Source organism: Plecotus auritus (assembly GCF_963455305.1).
Source record: "Plecotus auritus genome assembly, chromosome: 6".
NCBI lineage: Eukaryota > Metazoa > Chordata > Mammalia > Chiroptera > Vespertilionidae > Plecotus > Plecotus auritus.
In genome coordinates, this window is record NC_137773.1 from 24,936,912 (window position 1) to 24,953,289 (window position 16,378).

A 16,378-nucleotide genomic window follows, 5' to 3' on the forward strand; every position below is an offset into this window, starting at 1 on the left:
TATCACAATGGTCCAGAAGTCAGAGAGAGAGTATATTGGTGGAAGAGTTAATTTACATTAAAATGTCCTGGACTTTCACCATTCTTATTTTATGGCTCTAAGTTCCTGCTCTCTTAGGCAGATTGGCGATACTGGCAAGTATTTTTGTAAAGAGCAGACACCATAAAGGCTTACAAATTATTAAGATTTCAAGACACACTTTTTAATTAAATCTTAGTTTTAAAAATCCCACTTCAGGGAATATTGGTTTTCTTTTACAGAACATTTAAATCATTTCCTTGGGGCCCTAAATGCAGCACAAAAGACATTTGCCGCTTTCTCTTCATCATATACAATAGGGTCTTTGACAGCACTTATAAATCCCAAACTGGACAGAGCCTTGTGCTTACCTTCCAGTGTTATGTTCCCAAAGTCATCACTGTCTCATGGGTCACAACCAAACCTGTTCCCCAATCCAGAGTACTCACATTTGGTGATGGTTCATGTCCTTTAATATTATCATCCTCTCTCTCTCTCTCTCTCTCTCTCCCCCCCCCCCCTCATATTTGCAGTCTCAGTGGGAGTCTCTCTCATTTGTAATCTCAGTGAGAGTTTTGTTAAAGTTGTGTAATCCCTGATCAACTTACTTTTTCCATGTTTCCGTATGCCATCAGGGTACTTGGATTGTGTGAAGGGTCAGTTCTCTTGGGTTTAGTCTCTATTGTTGTGCTGTGGCTTTAAACTTGTACAGCAAATAACCCAGAACCAAGTGGTTGCCTCGGTGTGAGGGTCAGCAGGAAGAAAAAAAAAAAAAGCCGTAGTGGAACACAGAATCTGTCTGTGTTAGCCCTCTGTCACCGACTACTCAACCCAGCTTTCGGCTTCACCTAAATGATAAATGGTCCTATTGTTTGGGTTTCGTATTAAAAAAAATAGAACTAAATCTAGATGAGGCAAGGACAGAGACCCATTTCATTGCACTGTACTTTAATATTCCTGAGACCCACGGCATTACGAGTGGCTCCTTTTAACCAGCCACCCCTCTCCAGGGCAGAACACTGTGCTGTCTTTGTTTCATCTGATCTTCCCGCTAAATAAGAGATGGTCACTTATCCTCACTACTCCCATATCCTGCTGGATTTCTATTGCTAAAAGAGAAACTGACCACACGGGGAAAGGTAGAGGTTTCAGGCAGGGCAGTTCCGCATGTGTTTACAGGCAGGACTGACTTACTCAGCAAATCCTGCTCGGAGGAGCTGCGGCCAATGAAGAGCCTATATCCCGGCTTGCTTGGGGGCTTCTGAGTTTGAGCTGCATGCAGAAATGTAAGGCAGTGCTTCCTGACGCTGATGGCAAAATGGGACCCAGCTCCAGTCCTTCCTCGGGCTCCCCAGCTCTGCAGATCTGGGAGAGAACCTACATCCACATATTGGTGATGTAGCCAGCTTTAAAGGCCGAGAGAATCCTGATGGATTCAGGAGACTGGTTTGTTATTTAGGTTTTTATTTTTTATTTTTCATTTTTTGGAAGATGAAATGCTTCTCTCGTTACCTGCCTTACATCTTCAGACCTCCGAATACCATCCTCTCTTCCAGCTGCCACACGGAAGGTACAGATCAGAGAGGGAGAGTGGGTGGGTGGGAAAAAGTGGGCTGGTATATGACTTCCCACAGGCTCTGCCGATGCCGTTTTCTGTAGCTTCTAGATGACTGTCGTTCCTGGCAAAAGCTGGGAGCTGACAGCTTAGATCTGCTTCTAGAATCACTCTGTCTTCTCACGAGGAAAGGGGAGTATTTTCTGAAGAGCAGGATAATGTTGCAAAGGTGATCTCAAAGCTGATACAGCCGATGAGAAAAAAAAAATCAGAAATATTTTGCCAGTTTTTCTTGTTCTACTTAACATGCAAACAAGTAATTGGAACTAATATTAAGGGGGGGAAATTTGCTGTAGGTACTGCCACATATGTTTATCCAAGCTCTCTGTTTTTGTCACTGTCTGTTTAATAACTTGGTGCCTGCCCAAGAAAGCAATTAGCAAAATAGAATTAGCTCACTCCACGACTGTGGAGTGCCGATTGTCGGATTGGTTTGCTGCGAGTCTGTACTTGGGTTGCAGAGCAGGGAGAACACAGCTTACTTTTAGCACTTGCTGGGAATGTGGTTTTGGGTGGGGGGGTCCGGAGTTAGGGCCTTCACATGAGGATGAACTGAGCCTTATTCGTACGGTCCCCCATACCTGGTCCTGCTGCCTTCTAACCTAGCATGATATGCATACGTGTGTGTGCGTGTGTGTGTGTGCGTGTACTTTCTGTGTGCATGTGTATGTACCTTGTAAACATTCTGGCCACTCGCCTTCCACTGAGCACTGCAGGTTTCAGCATTTCTAGAGTCATTAGCTGCTCATGCATCTTCTGTATGTGATTTGTCTGTTTCTTTTGATCTGCCACATCCCTGGGAAAAGAGCAGTTTCAAGATAAGCAACTGGCAGGCTGTTTTTCAGCCAGGGGCTTGTCCTACAAGAGGAACTGGATTGAAGAGGACCCGGGATGGTGAGGGGCTGCCACTTGCCTCTGAATTGAGCTCGTGGTTCTCATCCACAGAGCAGGAGCCTGGGGTCGGGGGCTGTGTGTATACAGTGAGAGAAGCATTTACTATATCAGAGGTGGTTTTCAATCAGTACCCACAGGAAAAGAGAGTAGATGTTTGGGATCACCCTTAAATTTAGACTGAGGATGGCATTTTTCATAAACATTGCTATTGCATACATTTTTTTTTTCAATTTTGTATTTCCCTTAAAAACATTATTGGTGTCTAAAGGAAATGACCACTGAGAGATCTTTCTTCCCCCATGGAGAGGAACTTAGTAAGTCCCTATGAATCTTGGGGAGAGGCAGGGGGTGGCAGGGGTAGAAATCTCCAGGGGAGCTTTCCAAATACGAAAGATCTAAACTCATCTAGGGAGCTGCCTCGATAACTTTTCTGCTGTTTCTGATCAGTTCCCTGTCCTGTCCTCCCAGTTTAGAGTTTGAGAACCCGAACACTTAGTTTCCTCAATTGCTATTTTGGATATTAATCAAACTAAAGATCATCCCTCGTGGAGACAAAAACACCACAATAAGAACTTTCTTGAACTGTTTTTCAATCATATTTAACTGATTTATTCCATCAAAATAAAAATTCCATTTTATTCATGTCAAAACAAACAACCTCTGATTCAACAACTATCACCAGATTTAGGAGTGGGAAGTGAAGGGACATGTCTTTAAATTTGTTATAAACCCAATAAAGGCCATGGGCAATGATAATAGCATCTGTCAAACACTGACATCATGGAGGAGGTCCTGGACATAGTGGAAAGGCATGAGTTAAAAACCAGGCAAGCAGGGCCAAATCATGTAATGGCTCTATGCCCAATTTTATCTATAAAATGGAAATAAAAAGACCCAGGATGTTGAGAATTAAATATGAAAAAGTTCTCCATAGAGCTCGTCTGATAGAAGCTACCTGTTTTTGAGGCCCATGCCCCACGCATTTTCTTAGATATGTTTTTTTTTATTTATTACACTATCTTTAGCAATGAGTCATTTTCTCAAATACATCATAGTGTCACTAGAAACTAGTTACACTTATTTAGAGTTTGTCTGAGGAGGAAAATATGTCAGAATGAATCTGAGTTTGCATTTTTCTTTTCATATTATTAGCAATCTTGTCACCGTGTAGTCTATTCTGGAAAAGTTATGGCTGTGAACTTCATATTTTATTTAATTGAAGAAGTGGAGAATAAATAATTTGCATATATCCCTGTGAAAATTAAATAAGTACAAATGACTCAAACAATCTTAAAAGTAATTCTAGAATAATTTTAAGAACTTCCACAATTCCTAGTCTTCTTAGGGGGTGGAACATCCTACTTAAAAGATTTGGATTGTCCTCTCAGCTCTGTCTTGACATTGTTTTTTCAACACAGGAAGATTACAGGCTTTGAATCCTAGCTCTGCCACATACCAACTGGGTGATGTGCAGCAGTTATTTAACGTCTCTCTGCCTCAGTCTTCCATTTGTAATACATGGGTAATAATACTCCATTGGGTGATTGCAAAGAAATACATTCACATTTGTATGACACAGGGTGATAATGGTGGTGATGATGATAATCAGCCTTCACTGTACTGTACATACTATGTCCAAGACATGATCTAGGCATGTCATATATAGTGACACATTTGTACATAGGGTAAATCAACAATATGGAGTCTATAAGCATGAGTTCTTTTTCTCAGCCCTCAAGCCTGGTTCCTCATCCATCAGATACAGAGTTGGTTCTCCATATTGTAGTCAAAATAATTTTAATAATATAATCATGCTACCACCTCAGCCCCTCAAACACAAACACACTTGCATTTAACACCTCCCAATGGCTTCCCATTGCCTACCAAGCCCTGCATATTCTGGGCCCTGCCTGACTTCCTGCCTGGCCGCCAGCCTCACAGGCCTTCTTTGGTTTCTCAGTACTTTGCCCCCAACCACGGTCTTTGGTGCTCCTCTCTTCCCCCCGCCCCATTTCTTGTTAATTATAGCCCTGAACTCTTAGCTCAAGCTGAGAAGCCATCCATGACCCTCAGCCGATCACTGCTCTTCAAGAACTGGTTGCTTTACTTAAGAGGACCCATTCTAGGTTGGTGATTATGGATAGACTGATGTAACTGTGTCATTAACATCCATCTCCCTGCTGGACTGAAAGCTTCACGGGAGCAGAACCCACATGTAAACTTGCTCTCTCTTGTGCCCCCAGCACTAGAACAACACCAAGTAGTTCATAAGCACTTTGTACATTTTTATTGAATGAGAAGATGACAAATACCAAGGCTGTTGTGTAGGTAAAATTTAAAAACAAATGTGAAAGACCTTCTGTAAAATTTTAGCTCCCACATGAGTGCCAGTTGTTTCAACCATTGCTGGTTGGGAACTTTCTGAGGCCATACTTGAGGGGACTGGTTTTATCACCGTGCTCTATTTTAACTTGAAATAAGAAGATGCAAACAGAAAAAAAAAAGAAAGGACAACTAGATCATGCTAATGCACGAACAGGGCTTTGGGAAGACATTTGGCCTGTCTTCCTTCTCCGTGGACCTCATTAAGGTAGCACAGAACTTCCTTCCCCAGGTAGGGAAGGATTCAACCAGCAAAATGATTTCAGGATTCAAAGAACAGCCAGAAAGGACCCTTCCAGATAGGACCGAGGGGATGGGGGAACCCACAGCAATGAGAGCTGTGAAGTCTGAGGAACCTTGCCTGATACTGTCCAGTGGACCTCATTTGACACCGGACCTTTTTGCAGGCTAGCTGACAAATGACTGGAGGCACTTTCTTATCCTAAAGGGACAAGGGTGATGTGCCTGACCACGTGCCATTTCCTATCCCTGCGTTGTCTTTGCTGTGTTTCTATGCTGTGAACCCCTACTCGACCTTTAGAACTCAGCTCAAGCCTTTCTAGGAAGCCTACCTCTGCAGCTCCAAAGATGGAGTGGTTGTGATGAGTCACAGTCATAGTGGGAAGAAGAAATGTGAGGGAGAAGCAGAGAGGCACCACCAGGCCCGTGGGTCCCTGGCTGTGTGCTAAGGGCGGTGCCTGTGCAATCTCATCTGCTCCTCACACAGTGTCTGTCTGTACCAGATGCTGTCATCTCCACGTGACACACCTGACTTGCCAGAGCCATAGTTAGTAAAGCGGCAGAGGGAAGACTCAAGTCCAGACTATCTGAATCAAACATCAATGCCCTTAACCTTTACTTTGAACATTTATTTCTGAGCATCAGTGTGAAAACAGCCTTCAGATTATATCGACACAGTCTACTTACATGTGTATCTCCTGGTGGCCAGGAGCAGCTTGGGCACACCCTGTTGGTTTTCTGTTTCTGCATCCTGCTTAGCACAGAGCTGTATTCTGCGTAGATGCTCAAGACATTCTTTTAAATGAAGGATTGGTTGAGAGAGTGAATACACAAATTCATCTGTCTCTATCAGTCATGCTCCTTCCAGAGGGGGACACTTCTGGAGGCAGAAATTTCCCAAAGACACCCAAAAGCAGGCTTGCTGGAAGTCTACATACACACACACACACACATACACATACATACACAGGGAAAATACACATTTTTCTAACTCATTATTATGCATAAATAATACTAATAAAATAATAAGTAAAACATACAATGCTCAGGCACAATTGCACTGTGTGTATGGATATATGTTCCTCACAACAATCCTGTGAGGTCAGTACTGTTATTATCTTCATTTTATATATGAGGAAACCAAGACACAGAGAAGTTAGGTAAATTGTCCAAGGTCACACAGCTGTTAAATGCAAGGGTTAGGATTAGAACCCATGCAGTCTGGTTCGGAGGTAGACACTAAGAAAGAATTTATGACTATATTTGTGCCTTGGTACATGTTTATGGAGTTCTTATTTTTCACATTTTTTGAATTCTCTACTCATGTCCTTCCATGTATTTAGAACCAATCTAGTATTCAGGCCCATGTTAAATGCATCTTCACTCACAGCTTTCCTTGATTACTCGTTTTCTCATCATCACAAACATACACCACCATTTAAGGTCTTTCCTAATGCACATCTGTAACATGGAGATAATATTATACTACCAGGAGGGGTTGTTGTAAGGATTGAGACAAAATCTTACATTGTCTGACATTGCTTTACATTTACTTTTTTTTACTTTTTTATGTACAATAATTGTCCCTACTTTCATCTATGACCAACCCTCCACTTGTGAGGTGGACCCCACCCCTGGACCCCTACTCAAGCCCCTCACTCTGCAATTGATCCTCCCCACCCTTGTCTCTGTTGTCACCAAGTCTTTCCTCTCTACAGAATCATTTTTGCAATCCACAAACATGTGTACATCATCTCACTGTAAATACTCATGCTATGCTCCTGTGTCCCTCTCCAGCTACTGCCATTGCACCAATGATCGCTCTTGTTCTTGAAAGAGTTTCTTGTCTTGGTCTCAAGGCCCACACGTTCTCTCTGTTTCCTTCTCCCTCACTGGCTAGTCCTTCTCAGACTTTCCTGCTGATTCCTGATCAACTTCCTGAATTGTACATATTAGAGCCCAGGGCTCAGTCCTCTCCTTAATCTCTGCTTGCTCCTAGGTGATCTCAGCTAGTCCCCTGGTCTTAACTAGCATCTATTCAACTTATATATCCAGCTCCAACCTCTCACCTAAAATGCAGACTGTACATCCAACTGCCTACGCAACATTCCCACTGGAATGCACAACAGAGATCTCAAAACAGAACTGGTTTCCTCTCAGGAAAAACAGTTTATCCAGCATTTGCCTCCAACTCAGTTAAATGAGAACTACATTCTCCTAGTTACTCAAGCCAAAGACCTTGGAGTGATCCTTTATTTTCTTCTTTCTCTCATATCCTTCTTCCAGTCCTCTGGCCTAACCTAAACATATCCAGCATCTAATCATGTCTTATCATATCCATCACTCAAACGTCCCTTTATCAGAAAGGCCTTTCCTGCCTTCCTACCTAAAATCTCTCCCTCTCCCTCTCTCTCTCTCTCTCTCTCTCTCTCTCTCTCTCTCTCTCTCTCTCTCTTCCTTCTTCCCTTCCTTCTTCCCTTCCTCCCTTATTCCCTCCCTCTCCTTCCCCAGTTACTTTTACCCTGCTTTATTTTTACTCCATAGCATTCATCTTTACCTGACATGTTGCATATCCATTTACTTACTTGTTTCCTATAGTAGGTAGATATTTTAGCCAGTACCTGACTATATGAAAAGTCATTAAATTTCTTGGGCTTTAGCTATGTCATCTATAAAAAGAGGAATAAAAACAATGCACATATCAAAGAGTTGCTTTGGTGAATAAATGTGATAATTTGTGCAAAGTCTATATTGTAGTACCTAGTGCAAATTAAAAACTCAATATGATAATAGCTGTGGCTATTACTAATATGATGCTTATTAGTAGAGGCCCCAGAAATCAACTTTTGCCCTGAGTACTTTGAACACATGATGATGAAAAGAATCCTGGGCCAGTCAACAGATACCTAGATTCTGGTATTCCTCTGACATTGCTGTACTGTGGGGAACTGACTCATCCTGCTGGGCCTTGGAGTTCAATGGGAATATCATAAAAGCCGGTGGTATTGGTGTGAGTTAAGTGATAGTGCCTCCTGATAGTCCCCTTCTTGAATTTCCCATATTAAATCAGAAGCTGGAAGTGATAGCCCATTTTTAAGAGGTCCTAGTGAGATCTGTAAGGAACTTAGCAGCTGATGAGACATAAGGAGGACAGAAAATAATGTTGAAAAGAGTCAACTGAGAGCCAAGCACTCTCCATGCGTTATCATCACCAGGGTTAATTATGGCAACAATGCTGCGTGGTCGCAACCACAGTTTACAGGTGAAGATCCTGAGAATGGATTGGAGAGACAAAATATTTGGTTGGAAAAGACTTTGGCTTGGGAATCAGATAAACCAGACTTACAAATATGACTAAAATGTTTGTTTTATCAACTGTAAAATGGAAGCAACACTACTTTGTGTTCACGTTTATTGTACAGATTAAAGACATTGAGTGGAATAGGCCTAGTAGCCACTTACTGAGTGGTATCTTGTACTTATTGTGATAATATCTTTGTCCTGGTTCTGCAGTGGTAACACCAAGCTGGACTGGTTGCAGTTCCTAGTTTCCTTGCATTCCATCATGCTCCCATCAAAAAGACATTGTGTTTTTCATTCTTTGATTCTTTCAACCTCTATCACCTTTACTGGTGCTTGCTCATAATATACACTCGTCAGTGCTGCTCTGATTTGTGTTTCTGAATTCATTGTTTGTCTTCAGTACTTGTGCCCCAAGGCAATTCCTTCATTTTGACTCAATTTTAGAAATCTAATAGAAAAATCACCGGCAGTGAAATCATCAGCATCGTTAGAGAGACTGGCCCATTAGTTTTCTGAGTCATTGTTTCTTCCCTGGCAGATTGAGCTGGGAGAAAAGATGGACTGAAATGGCCAAGGCCTTTATGTTCACAAGTGTCTGCAAAAGCAGTTAGTAGGAAGAGCATCCTGGTTTCAAAGATGTGCATGAACACCTCTGGATCCTATTGTTGATACATGGGAGTGTCACCTTTCTAGAATTTTTGGGAGCCAAATGAGTAGTCAGTGAACCTCCTTGAAAGAGAAGTTATTTACGTATTCAAAAAGTACACACCCTGTAGAATGTCTCTAAGATGTATCAGATATGGTCTAGGCCAGTGGTCGGCAAACTCATTAGTCAACAGAGCCAAATATCAACAGTACAACGATTGAAATTTCTTTTGAGAGCCGAATTTTTTAAACTTAAACTTCTTCTAACGCCACTTCTTCAAAATAGACTCACCCAGGCCGTGGTATTTTGTGGAAGAGCCACACTCAAGGGGCCAAAGAGCCACATGTGGCTCATGAGCTGCAGTTTACCGACCATCGCTCTAGGCAATGGAGTCACCGGTGGTCAAAATAGATATGGTTCCTGACCTGCTGGAAGACAAATAAGTTAATCAACTTAATGAAAACTGGCTGATCCTGCAATAGAGAGGACATGATATGTATTAGGACAAGGTCTGAAAGGGTTTTGGAATGACCATGAAGGTCAGGATGTCTTCTCTGAAGTGTCATTGGAGCTGAAAGCTGAAGGATAACTAAAACTTAACTGGGCAGAATGAGAGAATTTTCCAGAGGAAGGAGAGGTTGTTTGCAAGGCCCTGTCACCAGAGGGTTATGGTGAATGGTAGGTCCTCAAGGAAGGCCAGTGTGGCTGTAGCATGAGACCAGGGAGTGCAGTAAAGAATGAGGTTAGAGAGTGGTGTGACCCTGCATGTCTCTGTGATAGTAACTATGGAGTTTGGTCTTAATCCAAAGAGCAACTGGAAATTATCGAGGGGTATAAATTTGCAGAAGAAACTGACCATATTTGCAACATGAGAAGCCTCTTCTGACTACTATGAGAATAAATGAGAAGAGCTAAGAGGTGGATGGACATATTTCAATGAGTTGGCCACTCAGAACAGAGCTATGTGGTTGCTAGAAGCAGTCCTTATCATTAGACTGCAGCAGACTCATAGGCGGCAGAGCTAAGTATGCCCAGAACTCCTCAAGGTGTATTTGCATCTGAATAGAACCATCTTATAAGCGCTAAAACCTGTCCATTGTTTTGACATCCAGACAAAGAAATTTTTCTTCTCCACGAGCAATGGCAGGAACACTCTATGCGCTGTTTTGAGGAGGCAGTAAACATTCTAGGCTTTGAAAAGTAGAGTGAGTTTGCTCTTTCAGGCCCAGCACTTGCAAAACACGCTATTTAGAAGGAAAAGAAAGGCTTAGGACAAAACCACTGAGAATGCTTTCATATCATGTTTATTTGGCAAGAAATAGCTGCTGCATCAAAGTGTCTAGATAGAATGGTACATATGCTTTGCAGTGTATACTCATATATAAGCAGCAAGGTGGCCCTGTCAGGGGAAAGTCAATCAAAAGCCAGCCTTGTGAGCAAAGGTTAGGAAGCCATGTGCTACCTTAATTATTAATCCATTTTTTCATGGTTCTATAATCCAGAGGATAGAATGTCTAAGCAGGAGGCAGGGAACCTCAAATGTAAAACCCTGTGGGAGCCAAGCAGGTAGCATGGGCCAAAAAGGCATGATATTGGCTATCGTGAAATGGTGTGTGCCTAAAGGTGGCACAATTCAGTTAAAGACATAGGCTACCTGTGTCCATCCTACGGGAAAGAATCATAGAATTTCTATCTGGAAGAAAACCTCTAAAACCATCTCATCCAGCCCTTCATGAGATCCCTAAAACCCCTGGCAGCATTCCTGAACAAAGCAGTGATGGAGCGCTAGCTTCCTGCCAAAAGTGGCCATTCTACTTCAAGACAATGCTGACTGTGCCTAGATCTTGAATCTGTTTCTTAGAATCACCACATCATAAATCTGAGGCTTTGTCCTCATAACAATCCTAGATGTGTATGAGAATGGTTTACATGCTCCATGTAGAGTCAAGATCCCAAGTTCCTTCAAGCAGCCTCTTAGGACTTCACCTACAGCCAGGGTGATAATAAGGAACATTTAGGTGACAGGACCCATTTCTAAGTGTTTTCATGTAGTAGCTCATTTAGTTCTCATAGCAATCCAGTGAAGAGGAAACTGTCATCATCCCCACTTTACAGATGCAGGCACTGAGGCCCAGAAAATGAAATAACTTACTCCAAATCACACGGTTCGTTGGTAAGCAGCAGAGGTAGGACTTGAACCCGGGTAGGCTGGCTCCTCTGATATAGAGGGAAAGGCACAGGCATTGCTGTCACAGTCTTGTCTCTGAATCCAAGTCCCAAATCTTTCCATGGCCAACTGATTGCTCCTGACTAAGCCTCCATTTCTTCATCCATGAGATGACGATCATGGACCCTACCCCAGGGTTATGAAGAGTGTAACTAAAATAATGTATGCAAAGCAGTTCCTCATACATACTGCACTGTCATTTAAGACTCAGGAAGTCCATGTGTGAATAAATCAATGAAGACTTTCTAGGACTGACTTTCCTGGCAAAGCTTTCTTCCTCTTTGCCCCAGCTCTCAAGGAAAATACCTATTTTATGTTGCTCTCAGGAGGTCAGCCAGGAACAGGGAGTCACAACATCAACAAAAGACAATCGACTGAAATAAAGATAATAGTATAAGATTTTATCACCACAAAGCATTGCTTCCCTCCCTCCAGTCCAGAATCTAGAGTATTCTGCAGCCTAGAAATAAAGCAAACAAGCTACAAGGTAGTGGTCATGTGAATTATGGGACTTCTCTGTTCAAACCCCTCCAATGGCTTCCCATTTTACTCAGTAAAATCTAAAGTCCTTCCATGGCCAACAAGTCCTAGGGGATTATCTCCTGTAACTTTCCTCTTCAGGAACCACAGTAGCCTCCTTACATTCCTCACACACACCAAGCACATTCCCTCTCGGGGGCCTTGGTCCTTGTTCCCTCTGCTTGGAATGTTCTTCCCCCCCAACCACATGGTTCTCTCCCTCCCCTCTTTCTAGTCCTTGCACAGCTATCCTCCTTCCCCTAGGCCTCCCTGCCTACCCAATCGGAAAGGGCGCACCTCCCCAGCACTGCCCATCTGGCTTGGTGGATTTTCTCACTGCTTCCTGTGTTCTATATTTGCACTTGTTTCCCCTTGCTGGACCATAGCCCCATGAGAGCAGGTGCTTTGACCTTTTGCTAACCATTGTACCAGGGATGTAATAGGTGGTGATACATCTTTGTTGAATAAATGGTGAATGGTCATGATACATAGCAACAGCAGGCAAGTGGAGTGACCCACAAGAGTTTTGCCTTCTCTTGGGACAGTGGTTCCCATGTGTTGGCATACACAAGGATTACCTGCAGTGCTTCATTTGAAATGCAGCTTTGGGGACTCACACACTGTTTCTTAAAATCTTTGACCAGTACATTGCTGGGCGGAGCTCAAGAACATGCACTTTCAAAGCACTCTAGCACCTGTTCAAAGAACACCAAAGGCAGTATTCAAGAGACACCGTGCTAGGATAGCAGAAAGAAAAAAACAGAGCAGCAACAGCCCTGAATTTTGCATGGTTTCCTTCCTCCCTCCATGTCTAAGAAGTGGGAACTCTAGACTTAGGGAGCAATGCTGATGGAGATAAGGGGTTAGGTGCACTGTTCATAAACACCCTGGTCCTAAGTCTCCAGGGGAGATTGTGTGGCTGCAGACCTGGGAAAGGAAGGGTCCTAGAAGTGAACTCAGAAGCAGAGGACAACATCAACTTCCTCCCTTGCCTGTCAGTCTGTGAATCCAGGAGGACAGCCCTTTGGTCTGGGAATTTGCATCAAACCAGAGAGCCAGAGCTAAGTGAGGCACTGAAGCCCTGCTCAGAGCTCCGCCCTGCATCCTGCAGAGAGATTAAGTGAACTGCAGCAAAGCACACAGCTAACGGGTGTAAGGGCTGGGCCTGAAACCCAGCCTGTGGCTTCACTGGGATGTTTTGGCCTTGCACCCTTTGAAAGAGGTTTGGCTGTTCCTAGCAATCCTGTGAATGTGTTCTGATGAAATGCTGGCCTGAGTGAAGACTTTCTAGAAGTTGGGGGAAAGCCCTCAAGGACACATTGTGAAGAGTTTGCCTCCTTTGCACTGCAGAGTCTTGATAAACCCTGCGGAGAGAACCAGCTTCCAGGTACTTTTCAATGGCTGAGCCAAGTATGTGAAATGGCACCATTATTTTGCAGTTTTTAAAAGGAAGCTCATTTTTCTTTGAAATTGGCCCTATTTACACCCAGAATGTGCTCAAAAGACTCTTATCTTGTATTAAACCTTCACAATGTTCTCATAAGTGCTATCTTTCACACATTGGGTATGTAACAAGGTAATTGAGGACCAGGGTATATGATATGCATTTCCTCACCTTGTGCCTCTTTAATGCCTCAAAGCAATGGGCCAACCTTGAATGTTGGATGGGGATCTGGGACAGTCAGATATGGCCTAAACTGCTTCTCCCATAATTCCTCCTTCTGCAGTCTCAAACACACTGCTGTGCCAAGTTGCATTTTCCTCTCCCCCGTGTAACTGGCCCAGGCTAAGCTTGTTGTGCATGCTGGGAACAGCCTCCTCCAAATTCTCTTCATTTGAACTTATTTCCAGCCTTGTTTGGAAATTGTGTTTTGCCTTTGATTCAGAGAAATTCAAACTGAGATGATAAATGCAGATGATTCTATAGGTGAAGCCATGGCCACGGCTTTAGTTAACATTCTCTATTGATCCTCAGATATGCTCTGGGCATCATACAAAGTTATGTGTTGGATAAGTACTATCAGGTCATAGCATAGACCTCAGTGAATTGATCAAAGTTTAAGGCTCCCAGTGATACAACCTTCATTTAAAGAACCACTTCCTAGCAAAACCCAATTTTAAAACGTGGAAGAAGAAAGGCATCATCCACGCTATAGAGATTTTAGCTCCTTAAAAATTAAGCTCCCAAAGTTTGTAACCTCACAGGGTAAACAAATGAAATAAGGTATGTTCCAGGCAGCTGAATCGGTGTCTGGAACTTAGCAGGAACTCAATAAACGTCTGCTCCATTCTCTCTTTCCACTGGCCTTTGTCTACAGACACAACTGAGTTGGCTCATTTGTTTGTTCATTTATTAAATTTTTCTTGAGCACCTACTATGTGTTTAGCATGGGTTTAATAGATACTGAGTATCCAGGGGTATGAAAACAGGTGGATCCTTCCTCTAATGGACCTTATGTTCTGGTGGGGGAAGATAAGGTTGAAAGATTTCTGAATAATCAAGTGAAAAATAATTTCCCCAAATCTTTATGATTTGGGTGCCATTGAAGTCCTTAAAATTTTTAAGTGTAACTTAATAGAAGCAACCCTCATATTATCCTCATTTAATTGATTCTAGGCTCTGAACAATGCTTTCCCCAGGGAGGACTACAATATATAAATAATGCTCCTCCATCATTCTTTTTCTCCCTCTCATAGCGTTTTTCACCACTAGTCAAATTACACATTTATTTATTATGTTGCTTAGCCTACAAGAATGTAAGCTCTCTGAGAACAAGGTTTTTTCTTCTTCCGTGCACCATCCCCATTTTTTTAATAGTGTTCAAACCATAGAACCCAAAAAATACTTATTGACTGAATTATATTTCTACACACACCTAGGGAAATACTAGGGACCAGGATGCTAATGGGTCAAAGAGCCTAGCTTCTAAAAATAGCCTCTAATTTTAATGCAATCTGAGTTGTCAGCTTCTCCATGACCCAGGGGAGCAATGATTCACTGGGAGGATCTGATCTAATCAATACAGCATATTACATTCATTTATTATTCATTTATTCATTCAACAAATATTTACCAGGTCCTGACTCCATACCAGATAGCGTATTAGATGCTGGTATACACTGGTGAATAAAAGTGCCATGATCCCTACCCTCAGAAGATTAGTCTTGTCATTAATTATTCTAATTCTTTAAAAAAATATTTTTATTTATTTTAAGAGAGGAATGGAGAGGGAGAGAAAGATAGAAGCATCTATGATGAGAGAGAATCATTGATCCGCTGCCTCTTTCAGGCTCCCTACTAGGGATTGAGTCCACAACTTGGGCATGTGCCCTGACCAGGCATCGAACTGTGACTTTCTGGTTCATAGGTTGATGCTCAACCACTGAGCCACACAAGCTGGGTAGTCATTATAATTCTTATAAGAAGTATCTTATCACCAGCTCCAGCAATTCATCTTTTTATGGGAATCTGAAGAGTAGAGCCTAGGGAATAAAATAAAACCTTCTGTCGTTGCGTCCATGAGTGGGCAGTTAGGAAATGCTGTCCCCTGCCTGACTCATCCCTCCTCACACCACTCCTGGGGACGGGTGGTTTGCATTGCAGTTCGACAGATGGGACACGTACATTTCCCCAAGGCACACCCTGCTTCCTCTCTCGCCCTCCACTCACATGCACTCATGTGAGCACAAACACACACTACCCAATATAAAACTCTCCTTCTGCACCAAAAACCTATCCTGAAGAACTGAAAATACAATCCCAAGAGGCTCAAGGAGCCTAAGGTAGATAGGAATAAGAATTTGCCAACCTTGACACCTCTTTCCAGCATGCAATATTGCACCCTCAGTTTGCCAGCTGCTTGTTTGCAAGACTAACCATTGTGTTGAGGATGTTTTTTATTTTAAAAAGGAGGCTTAGGCACCTTCTGCACAAGGAAATGTCAGAGTGTTCAGTGGCAGAGAAGCTGAGTTCATATATATCATCTCCCAGATTCAAGGATAAGTTCCCATCCTACTTACGCTTTTGTGGACAATTGACTCACATGGAGCTCAGTCCCTTGGATCATGATGTCAGGAGTTACTCTATCTTGAGTCTGGTCTGATTTTAACCTAAGTTAGCCTGTGGTATAAACTCGTTTAAACTGTTAATCCCACAGCCCCTTTCATTGGGATTTAACTGTTTCATGCATGCCTTTATATTGTTTCCCCAAAGAAACGGAAGGTTCGCTCAAGACTTAGGTGTCAGCATGCTTGGATTCTCAAGTTAGACTGGCTGGGTTCATCTGACTCTACTACATGCAAACTTGAGCAAAGTTACTTAACCCATATGACATATGGTTTGCCCATCTATAAAACTGGGCTCATAATAATACCTTCCTCAGAGGGCTGGTGTGGCATTAAATGAGCTAATTAACAGAAAGTGGTTGACAAAATTCCTGACACAATTAATTTGCCTAATAATATCTGCTAATGCTCTTTTTGCTATTTACCTTCCATTGTATCCACTGCTGGCTGATCAATACAGAAAGTAAGT

At 42.6% G+C, this 16,378-nt stretch overlaps 1 protein-coding gene across 2 annotated transcripts in view; it reads left to right on the plus strand.

Moving 5' to 3' along the window:
* The first annotated feature begins 992 nt into the window (after nt 1-992).
* The window catches only part of PPP2R2B (protein phosphatase 2 regulatory subunit Bbeta), a 342,634-nt gene continuing 327,248 nt past the window's right edge, over nt 993-16,378 (plus strand). The window contains exon 1 of one of the 2 annotated variants that reach the window (XM_080673088.1): nt 993-1,588. In XM_080673088.1, the coding sequence (XP_080529214.1) occupies nt 1,510-1,588 (79 nt within the window). In that variant the 5' untranslated portion in view covers nt 993-1,509. The remainder of the gene's footprint in view (nt 1,589-16,378) is intronic. The other variant, XM_080673090.1, reaches the window with a different exon arrangement.